The 12381-nt window shown below is 35.1% G+C and overlaps 1 protein-coding gene across 2 annotated transcripts in view; it reads left to right on the top strand.

Moving 5' to 3' along the window:
• The window catches only part of LOC121378316 (luc7-like protein 3), a 31580-nt gene that overhangs the window by 4189 nt on the left and 15010 nt on the right, over positions 1–12381 (top strand). For both annotated transcript variants that reach the window (XM_041506425.1, XM_041506426.1), the window contains exons 2-6: positions 5283–5349; positions 7235–7274; positions 7529–7667; positions 9146–9223; positions 11574–11669. In XM_041506425.1, coding sequence (XP_041362359.1) covers positions 5283–5349; positions 7235–7274; positions 7529–7667; positions 9146–9223; positions 11574–11669 — 420 coding nt within the window. The remainder of the gene's footprint in view (positions 1–5282; positions 5350–7234; positions 7275–7528; positions 7668–9145; positions 9224–11573; positions 11670–12381) is intronic.

The following is a 12381-nucleotide window of genomic DNA, read 5'->3' as shown; positions in this document are numbered from 1 at the left end:
TGCAGCATGCTCAGAATTGGGGTTGGGGGGCTGCAGTTTCCTCCACATGGGGTCAAAAGTCCATTCAAGGGGCCATAACTTCCTTTCAATGTAGTCCCCATCGTAATATAGTTTAGCCTGTTCTAAACAATATGAGATGTTGGCACAACATGTTTTTGATAATTAGGCAATATTTCAAAAAATTAATCTTAAATCTGTTGGATGCTGGACTATATTGTTAGAACATTCATGACATTTACAGTGTTGATGCATGTACATTTAATAGTGCTTAAATACATGTGCAGTCTATACACAGCATAGAACAGCAGCAGGTAAACATATTTCAATTTGAAATTGCTGACTAATGAAACATTTTCCACCTCCAATTTTTTTATATGTTGTAAATAACATGTTGGGCTATAATTTTAATCAAAGGTCATCTCAAGGTCATGTGTCCCACAAGGTCAATTTCAAGGTCAAAATATAGGTCAAACGGTCATCAGCCCAAAAGTAACCCAAATGTCAGCAATAATGCCAGATTTCGATTCTTTGTAATTCCCCCTTTCCAATGATACATCATTTGTCAAAATTGGACCATTGGTTGCCGAGTTATGGCAAATTAAAAAAGGGTGGCCACGCCTTTTTTTTTTTTTTTATACAAAATTTAAAAAAAAGAAAAGGCCATAACTTGGAAACCGTTGGTCCGATTGAGCTGAAACTTGGAATTTCAGGTTTTTTTTTCATTGAAATTGGAGAGGGTAGGGTTTAAATTTCCTTTTTTTGGGGTGATTTGACACGGAATGACCCTATACGAAAATAAAACAAAAGTGTAATGATTTTGGGGTTGTTGTTTTTTTTGCAATTTCCAAGTATATATACTGCATTGACTTTTTTATGACAATACCATATCACTTAACTGAACTAAATATTTCGTAAGAAATCGATGGGAATAAGGCAGATATTGTAAATAACCCATATTCTTTCTTTAAAATCTGGGGTGGGTTTTTTTCAGCATGCTGTCCTATCTCATTTTTATTCCTGTTTCATTTCACATTTGCTCCATTTTTGACTATTCTCTGTTCTTTTCCCCTCTCCAGCCTCTTTCTATCTTCGTTCAAATGTGCTTGATTCTCGTTCATTTTCTAGGTTGCTGTCTTGGGAGGTATTCTACTAAAAACATCAGCAACTTGAGATATTTTTAGGAGTAGTAACCAATTTATCAAATAAAAGGACATTTGCTATCTTATAGTTGCATAATATATTTCCAAAAATTATTATTATTTTATTTATGTTTTGAAATGTAAAGATTATTCTTGAATTAAGTTACATGCCCATAAAATATTACAACCAAATAACTTCATTTACAGGTAAAAAAGAATTATATCATTATAAAATTAATTTCAGGTGACCAACAGTTAATTGCGTGAAATCACATTTTGAATTTGAGTTGCAATTGCCAAGATGACAAAGGATTGGCTGTTTTGTTGAATAACTGATGCAAACTGTTTATGTACTTTACAATTTTAGCCAAGAATTCACGGGAAACCACTGTGGCAGTACGGTGTAATGTTGATTTATTTTTCTGAATTAATTATGAAAGATTATGTATGAAATCATCTAATGTGTAGTTATTTATCATAAATAAATGTAATAATTGGCAAAATAAGTGACTTGCCCCTACATGTATGAAACTGCAATTTTAAATTTGTGTTTCCACAGTGCTCTACAAAGTGAGTAAAATACTCGCCATGGCGATTAAAAACATTCCCTGGCGTCTAAAAAATAAAATCACATTCGCCAGTTGGCGACTGTCCAATAATTTTACTTTAATCTGTAAACAAAACTGGACATCGGAAAACACAGTGGACCAGTAGCAATTTATCTTCCATAAAACGTGTATTCTATCAATAATTTATTTGAAAAATAAAAATTTGAGACATGTTAATCGGACTATGAATAACGATTTTCCAGTATTCAAGAGTAAACACGGTGACGTTAAGTTGGGGGTAATACTTTGTTATGATGTTATCTCCCTTAACTTGAATATCAAGCGTTTGGAAATAATTCGGCCCCAGTTCATTTTACGACCAAGTCGGTCCTGTCCCATTTAGAGCCAAGTTTTATTTATGTATTAAAATGACATTGTTGAGCCACTGTATGTCCCTTCTTGTCTGTTTGAAACTCAAACGTTAATTATTTTAAATGTCGACTTGTGTATGTGTTATGCTGCGCTCCAATCGTCTCGTCCTTATCGTGATAACGGGTCCCTTCACAATAAGGATGTCAAAAGGTAACTGATGCAACGAGGTCATACTATAAGTTCAAGTTTTTATTCATAAAAATCTATTCCAAATTTATTAATTTGTGTTGTTTGGGAATTACCATTAAGATCTTAGAAACAAAATGTAATACTTACCTTTATGATATTCATACAATTTTAATTACATTTTTAAAAAAGATTTCAATGCAATTTGGGTTCTATTCTTAGGAGGAAATAGCACAAATTAAAGATAGCCGCCAGGTCACATGACACGGTTTTGATTAAAACATGAGTATTTTATGGTTTATTGATTATCAACAAATAATTCTATGTGAAAAATAAAGGCATAACAGTGAAAACAAATTTCACTCAAAAGGTGTCATTTTTCGTGGAATTGCCCAGCTATTTTATGAGGATACCGTCACACTAAAAATATGACACTTACGTAATATACACTATGAACTTGTGTACAGCAGCCATGTAATTGAAGGTTCATAGATATATGTAATCAAGGAATCAACTCATATTCTCTGAGTAAATGTTAATGAACATAATCATGCACATTTACTTTCAAATTCATGCATTATTAGTAAAATTATAGCTGTCAACATATGTTACATAATTCTGTTACCATAGGTTTGTAATTCCGTTAATGCCTTTGGTATATTTTGTCAAGAAACACTTTAGTATAAACCTACATAATACATAGTACTAAAATCTACACTCTTATTCATATACTCATATCAAGTGATGTAACAAAATCTTTTTAAAAATCCATATGGTAATAGTACTAGTAGTGACACCAAATGCATTTGCGGAACACCCATAGCAAATATAAAAGTCATCCACTAACAATATAGAAACTAAGGAAATCTGATCAACCAAACTACTACTAAAAAGCTTCATTATGCTAACTAAACATCTGCAAATCTTCAAACTTGGAAATAGCGTCCAATATGCTTTACAGCTAATGTAAAAAATAAATATGTATTCCTTGTGTGTGCAATCAAAATGTTTAATCCTTGCAAACATGGTATATGAAGTAGGATACAGTTTAAAATTGTCATATTCAAATTAAATTAGACATTAACGCGGTTCTGGAATCTGCTCTTTGCAAATGAACAGGGGCATACAGCAAGTGCTACTAACAAGTTTATAATTTCCGAGTTCATTTGAACAAAACATAAATATTATGAACTGTATTCTTATAAAACTTTCAACTTTGTGTAAAATGAACATGTGAGGTGAAGTTAGATTTCATTAGCCTTACGTCATAATCGTGACAAGTTAGATTTTATTAGCCCTACGCCATAATCGTGATGGTGTGATGCCATCTAAGCATACATGAATATATTCTTTTTTCTGCTTTATTAATAGTTTTTAACAAATAAATTATGCTCAATAAATTAAAAATACAAGGCTGCAATTGATGTACATCCCTTCCCCTGTTGTTGTTTACCAAGCCTGCACTATTTAAAAACATTTGCAGAATAACAGCTTTGAGGGTAAAAACATCCTAGAGAAGTGTTTTGGGGCAGAGAGTGTTAAATAATATACTTAAAATAATGACACATGGCCAAAATCCCCAAACAATTTTGAAAGTGGAAAGGGATCTCACTATATCCACAGCCATACAACAAGTGGTCACAAAGACATACATTGACAGTGACACAATAATTATATTTAGATGAACAAGTGGACACTATTAAACAAATAACAAAGTTTAAATCAACAAATGGACACTATTTAAAAAAATAAAGTTTAAATCAACAAGTAGAGAAGACAGTGGATACTACTGGACAGACATATATATTTAGTACTTCCTGGGTAAGTGTTGTAACCTACTGGAAAAATTCTTTATTTGTGCAATTAAACCAATTACTTTCAAGATTATTACATTATTAAGCATTGTATTAAATTAAATTAAATAGGAGTAACACAATTGGTTACCTTAAGAAGTTTGGGCAATTTGGAAAATATATAGGCAAGTAAATATCTGATTGGCACTTGCCCTGTGGCAAGTAATATTAAAAAAAAAATTGGAACCCCTGACTGTCCACTTTCCATAAATGTAGTCATGTTCAAAGTACCACTTTATGCTGAGGCCTGTTTGTACACTAATTGTTTGATTGGTATCACAGCTCATCTTGGTATCAAAGATCGTTACTGATAGTCACTTAACAAACAACATGACAAGTGTGGTAACAAAAGGATTGCATGACTATTGTGTAGGTACCTTTATTTTGTCACTCAGATGGTCTAAATACATTTTTCTAAATATTTCTAATCTGCTTTCGTGCCGTGTTGGGTTACTTCACACTTTAGACCTGTAATCGAGACCACCACTTGTAAAAACAACAGGCTTTGGTTCGACACTATAGCACCCCATACGTAAAATCACTAACCATTGGATGGGCATAACGAAATGAAACAGATGTGACCAATCACAAGAGCCATAATGATTGCACTACTTAAAGCTTTTCATGGCGGTAAGCGTGTGAACATTATTAATTAGGCTAAACATGGTAAAACGATTGGCTAAGGAAGAGGAATCACAATTTTGTTAGAAAATGTGACATTCCAAGTAAGGCACTGTGTGTTTACTGTAATGACTTGATTAATTACGGTTCACATCATAATTTTGAAAAATCCCCGAACCCCCACACGTGGAGGGGGGGAATCCCCCCTCCTCGACCCTCACCCCTCACGGCCTTTGGCCGTGTACTGTCCGCTTTGTGCACAGTTCGCAAAGCTTTCAGCTGATTTCATCAAGTGTCATTGTCATGCCTGATATAGCCTCATTAAAGCAGTAACATTTAGCTAAACATAATTAGTACAAAAAGATAGCTATGTGCATAATAAACACACTGTTTTCGAACATATATTTGCCAAATTTAACTTTAAATCACATTTGATGATATGGTGAACAACAGCTTAAACACTGCATAAAATTATTGTTTTACTATATATTGTGAACTGTTAAGTTATGTAATCTAGTAAATGAAGTATGTTCATGTTTTTTTGTTTTTTTCATTATTTGTAGATTTGTAAATATTTCCTGTGTGGCTTCTGTCCACATGAATTGTTTGTCAACACCCGGGCTGATCTTGGTAAGTACATTTTCTAAGTGATCTCAAAAGTACATCTTTTAACTGAACTCAGTTAGGTACATTTTCAAACTGATCTCAGTAAAAATATATTTCATTTTAATGGAGTCATTTTCAGAAATGATTCTTTGACCATTTTAACATGGATAACCTACTGTGATTCATAAATCCATCAGATTTCTAAAGAATCACAAGGATCAGGGTTGAAGAGGATTACGGCTAGGGTCAGTGAATCAGGGCTGAAGAGGGTTAGGGCTGAGGTCAGTGAATCAGTGTTGAAGCGGGTTAGGGCTGAAGTCAGAGGTCAGAGAATCAGGGTTGAAGCGGGTTAGGGCTGGGGTCAGTGAATCAGGGTTGAAGAAGATGGTTAGGGCTGGGGTAAGTGAATCAGGGTTGAAGAGGATTAGGGCTTGGGTCAGTGAATCAGGGTTAAAGAGGATTATGGCTGGGGTCAGTGAATCAGGGTTGAAGAGGGTGGTTAGGGCTGGGGTCAGTGGATCAGGTTGAAGAGGATTAGTGCTGGGGTCAGTGAATCAGGGTTGAAGAGGATTAGGGCTGGGGTCAGTGAATCAGGGTTGAAGAGGATTAGGGCTGGGGTCAGTGGATCAGGTTGAAGAGGATTAGGGCTGGGGTCAGTGAATCAGGGTTGAAGAGGGTGGTTAGGGCTGGGGTCAGTGAATCAGGGTTGAAGAGGATTAGGGCTGGGGTCAGTGAATCAGGGTTGAAGAGGATTAGGGCTGGGGTCAGTGAATCAGGGTTGAAGAGGGTGGTTAGGGCTGGGGTCAGTGAATCAGGGTTGAAGAGGGTTACGGCTGGGGTCAGTGAATCAGGGTTGAAGAGGGTGGTTATGGCTGGGGTCAGTGAATAATGGTTGAAGATGATTATGGCTGGGGTCAGTGAATCAGGGTTGAAGAGGGTGGTTAGGGCTGGGGTCAGTGAATCAGGGTTGAAGAGGATTAGGGCTGGGGTCAGTGAATCAGGGTTGAAGAGGGTGGTTAGGGCTGGGGTCAGTGAATCAGGGTTGAAGAGGGTGGTTAGGGCTGGGGTCAGTGAATCAGGGTTGAAGAGGGTGGTTAGGGCTGGGGTCAGTGAATCAGGGTTGAAGAGGGTTACGGCTGGGGTCAGTGAATCAGGGTTGAAGAGGATTAGGGCTGGGGTCAGTGAATCAGGGTTGAAGAGGATTAGGGCTGGGGTCAGTAAATCAGGGTTGAAGAGGGTTAGGGCTGGGGTCAGTGAATCAGGGTTGAAGAGGATTAGGGCTGGGGTCAGTGAATCAGGGTTGAAGAGGGTTATGGCTGGGGTCAGTGAATCAGGGTTGAAGATGATTAGGGTTGGGGTCAGTGAATCAGGGTTTTAGCGTAGCAAACATTACTGTACATATTCAAACATTATTGTGTACTATTAAAGGGTAATTATATATAAGATAATGGTTAACCATGAGCTATACAGTTTAAATGTATTTAATTTTATTGTTTACTTTGTATTCCTAATAATGAGTAGAGTGTTATTCCTACTTCTGCTTTCACACAAGCACTGCAAAGCATCTTACAAACTACAGGTACCTCTGCTAAATTTTCCAAACTTTCTTTGACGTCATTCTAGATCATTTTCAACACATACACAACACAGCAAATAGGACAATTTTAGCCGGAAATCTTTTTTAATGCAAGATTTTCAGTTATTATTTTTTTAAATAAGTGAATAGTCTTTATTGAAAATGAAAGCATATGCAATGTCATCTTGGTTAAAACATTTTTGTCTGGTTTTAACTTACTTCTTTATAACGTATCTTTAAATTAATCTTTAAAATATTAATTACTGTACATTATTATGGTTTGTGTATACATTGCCATGACTGATTAAAGTTTTGTTTGTTGTTTTCTTGCAGGCCAGTGTCCTAAGGTGCATGATGATATACTTAGAAAAGAGTAAGTAACATTGTGCCATGATATTTTGTATCGACCTCTCTCTCTCCGGCTTTACTTTGTATTTGATCAAATGTACTAAATGCTCATTGAAGATTTATGAATTTGCAATTGTGTATTTGTAAATGTTTTAGTGGCCCTTTCTGCAATAGAAACAAGATGATACACACACTAAATTTTTAACTGTTGTCGTGCACTTCTATTATAAAGAAATTAAATGTACAAATTTATGAGCATGTCATATTTTGTCCTTTTAGATATGAACAAAGTTCCCGTTTTCAAAAATGCGGTTATGAAGAAGATTTTATGCGGTTTTTGCAAAGTCTGATAGCTGATGTGGAAAAAAGAATTCGAAGAGGACATCAGCGACTGGCATTAAATGCTATGCAAGGAACCGTAAGCAGCTGCTTTGAGTATTCATTTGTTTACTTAATGCTATGCATGGAACAGTAAGCAGCTGTTTTGAGCATTCATTTGTTTACGTAATGCTATGTAGGGAACCATAAGCAGCTGCTTTGAGCATTCATTTGTTTACTTAATGCTGAGTAGGAAGCTATAAGCAGCTGTTTTTGAGGTCCATAATATTATGCAAGGAACAGTAGCCAGATATTTTTTAAAATCATGCTATTCCTTGGAATTTGTTTTAAAATATAATTGCCCAATTGAAAAAGTACCTTGATTAGTGACAAAGAATTGCAGTAAGCAGAGCTGCCAACTGCTACACTTAGTCGACGTTTGCTACTCTCATGCCCAAATTTCTACGCTCAGTTGAAAAAAAATCCAATATGATAAGCTGATGAAAACCAGTAATAACTTTTGCAACAGATAAACATAACTGGATGATTAGTTTCTACTAACAAATTATGTTTTATTTGCCAAGGATATACGTATTATCTTTATCACAAATTATAGATCTACAGAGTAGAGTACAGTTGAAAAACGGGCGATTTCTGGCAGTTATACTAAAAATTGGATGTAATCTTGGAATACAGTAACTAAAAACTGAATTCCTCATTGCTGTGGCTTTTTTTTTGGTTTATTATTCCAACATATAATTTGTTGATTAAAAACCATTGTAAAACAGTTATAGTAAGATGTATTCATTAACAGACCGACCCCAGTGTCGCGTACTATAAAACCTTCAAAGAACTGTTCTTTAGTTATGTTATGCTTGAATGCCGTGACTATAGAAAACTGCAAGTGAACGTATACCAATTATGAATAGAGTAATTTAAATTTTAACTTGAAAAAGAATATAAGCATTCAAATTTAGTATTGATCACATCATCGCACCACAGTTAATTTGGGTTTATTGCATTTCAATGCTGTTTTTAAAAAAAATTCTGGTCATTCATAATCCTGTTCAAATTGCCTGACTTATTTGACAACATTCGTTACATTTCGGGTATGTCCGTATCCCTTAACCGACGACAAGCGTTATCTATGCTAAAAATAGCATGACCCAGTCTTTTGCGGTTGCTATGACGTAGTCTTCATTATTAACCAATGAGCGTTTGCGTTGGGGGAAAAAAAAAGACTCATTTGTAACAGGATCTGTCTCGAAAGTTTATATAGCAGTTTCTTTCAACTTAAAATTCAAGAGAACAACCGTATGTGATGCTAGTAGAATGAATAATGCATCTTTGCGTTCAAAGTTATTTGGTGTTTTCTTTTGCTGCTATTTATGACATTCGGTCATGCTACGCTCAAATATCATTTGCTACACTCACTTTTGGCTAGGGGTTGGCAGCTCTGAGTAAGTATTGTGGTTAGAAGATGTGAAATGCACAGGTTTAGGACAGTAGTATCTTGATTGGGATTTATCTGGGTGATGAGGATAGGATGTGTGAAAGTCTATATTATTTTTGTTCCAGCTAAATGGAAGCTTTCCCGGTGCTAAGGAAGACAAGTCTGAGATGCTCACCGAGAAGATCAACGAGCTCGTTAATCAGGTACGTGGCAGGTGTAATTAACTCGTTAATCAGGTACATAGCAGTTGCAATTAACTCGTTAATCAGGTACATAGCAGTTGCAATTAACTTGTTAATCAGTTATGTGGCAGGTGTAATTAACTGGTTTATGAGGTACGTGGCAGTGGTAATTAACTCGTTAAACAGGTACGTGCCAGTGGTAATTAACTTGTTAACCAGGTACATGGCAGTTGTAATTCACTTGTTAATCAGGTAACAATTGTTATTAACTATCAGGTACGTAACAGTTGTAATTAACTCATTAATCAGGTACGTAACACTTGTAATTAACTCGTTGATCAGGTATGTAACAGTTGTAATTAACTTGATAATCAGGTACGTAATGGTTGTAATTAACTCGTTAATCAGGTATGTGACAGTTGTAATTAACTTGTTATTCAGGTACATGGCAGTTGTAATTAACTTGGTAATCAGGGACATGGCAGTTGTAATTAACTCGTTAATCTGGTACATACCAGTTGTAATTAGACCCAGTGGTTTTCTGTTTCAAAAAAACATTTTTTTTCCGTTTCATATTTTTGTAAATTCCGTTTCATTTCCGTTTCAGGATACAATATGTTGGCCTAATTAACAATTTAAATAACATAAGTTGTGACAAATTAACATAACAGGCAGACAAAACACTGTTTACTTTTTAATTTTTCATAATTCTTGACAAAATATTAATTTTTTAAGTTTTAAAAGATGAAAAACATAAAAAGTACCTATTGTCAAATATATCATTAAAAAAATACCGTTGGTTTGGTTTTATTTACTTTGTATGAAACCAAAATAAGGGTCTGAAAATTGACTGGCGTCAACATGCGGTGCTATTTGTTGTTAAATCAAAGTAGGCCTTCATATTAGTAGCAAAAAATCGGAGCAGAGGTTACAGTTATAACAAATACATAAAGCATAATTGTCCAACAACTGAGTGCACTGTTTTATTCAACGGGGCTTAGTGTTAACAAAACATAAACATTTATTTTTATCACCGCTTTGACAGTCTAACATCGTCTGCAATGTGAAGTATGTGCATGACACAGCGGAAATAAAGTAACGTTGCAACGTTCAACCAGCTGTTTTTTGCTAAACGTTTGCAAACATATTTTGACTGGTTCCCGAAGTGGTCATTACCGTGAAGCGTATAATTCAGTCTAGTGGACGTTTTTCCGCTTGGTCTGGCTGAATGTAGCCCTGGTAAATACGACACTACGCATTTGCCAATAGTACTGCACATGGGCCAATCGTCAGTTTTACAGTGTGTGACAATAGTAAAATGGTAATAATTTTTTTTACTTCGTGGAAAATCGTAATTCCATTTCACAATGGGAATTCCGTGAATTCCGTTCGTTTTCCGCGATTGCGGAAAATCACTGGGTCTATGTAATTAACTCGTTAATCAGGTACGTAACAGTTGTAATTAACTCGTTAATCAGGTACATAGCAGTTGTAATTAACTCGTTAATCAGGTACGTAACAGTTGTAATTAACTCGTTAATCAGGTACCTAGCAGTTGTAATTAACTCATTAATCAGGTACGTAGCAGTTGTAATTAACTCGTTAATCAGGTACATAGCAGTTGTAATTAACTCGTTAATCAGGTACGTAACAGTTGTAATTAACTCGTTAATCAGGTACCTAGCAGTTGTAATTAACTCATTAATCAGGTACGTAGCAGTTGTAATTAACTCGTTAATCAGGTACGTAGCAGTTGTAATTAACTCGTTAATCAGGTACATAACAGTTGTAATTAACTCGTTAATCAGGTACGTAGCAGTTGTAATTAACTCGTTAATCAGGTACGTAACAGTTGTAATTAACTCGTTAATCAGGTACCTAGCAGTTGTAATTAACTCGTTAATCAGGTACGTAGCAGTTGTAATTAACTCGTTAATCAGGTACGTAGCAGTTGTAATTAACTCATTAATCAGGTACGTAGCCGTTGTAATTAACTCGTTAATCAGGTATGTAACAGTTGTAATTAACTCGTTAATCAGGTACATAGCAGTTGTAATTAACTCGTTAATTAGATTTGCCTTATTTTGACGGTTATGTCTCTGGAAACTTATGAGCTGCTGAAATTTGTTAGGCCCATTAGTGGTACTCTCAGATTGCTGATTTTTTGTTTCTGCAATCATGATTGTTTGCAAACACTGATTCATATTTGTACTTGAATAAAGTAGCCTAATTGATAGAAGTAGTTATAAATTTAAAACCTAATTTAAGGTAGGCGGTCAGTTAGAATCAAGTATTTTTAAAAGTTGTGGTAGAATGTTATATAATCGTGATTGTGTTGCTTGTACAAAGTTTGTAATGTGTATTTCTTTAGGCTGAACAGCTGGGGTGTGAGGGTAAGGTCGAAGAAGCTCAAGGTGTTATGAAGCTGTGTGACCAGTTACGTGAAGAAAGGCGCCAACTCGAAATGGTAGGTGTTTTTCCTTCTTTGTTTTATTGTTGTACTACATGTACTTCTATTGTATTATCAGTAAATGTTTGCTCTCAGAAATTTTCAAACACTTTCTGTCCAGAATCTAATAATGGTTCTACTATATCGGGTGCATTTCAAACACTTTCTGTCCAAAACCTAATGATGGTTCTACTATATCGGGTGCATTTCAAACACTTTCTGTCCAGAATCTAATAATGGTTCTACTATATCAGGTGCATTTCAAACACTTTCTGTCCAAAATCTAATGATGGTTCTACTATATTGGGTGCATTTCAAACACTTTCTGTCCAAAACCTAATGATGGTTCTACTATATCGGGTGCATTTCAAACACTTTCTGTCCAAAATCTAATGATGGTTCTACTATATCGGGTGCATTTCAAACACTTTCTGTCCAAAATCTAATAATGGTTCTACTATATCGGGTGCATTTCGGAGATTTAAGAGTTTTAAGGACTCGTTAGCCAATTGCTAATTTTTATACAAAGTGGATACAATTTTTAATCTGGCTAATAAAAAATATCACTAAATTAACTACATTTAATAATTTTCAAACAAATATTAAATATATCTGAAAATTAGCTAAGGCCAATAATTATTATTATTATTTATCATCATTATCATTGTTATTGTTGTCGTTGTTGTAGTAGTAGTAATAGTAGTATTGGTATGCACTGTTTGTGTATTTC

This window comes from Gigantopelta aegis, chromosome 8 (assembly GCF_016097555.1).
Source record: "Gigantopelta aegis isolate Gae_Host chromosome 8, Gae_host_genome, whole genome shotgun sequence".
Lineage (NCBI taxonomy): Eukaryota > Metazoa > Mollusca > Gastropoda > Neomphalida > Peltospiridae > Gigantopelta > Gigantopelta aegis.
This window is presented reverse-complemented; position numbering and strand designations above follow the sequence as displayed.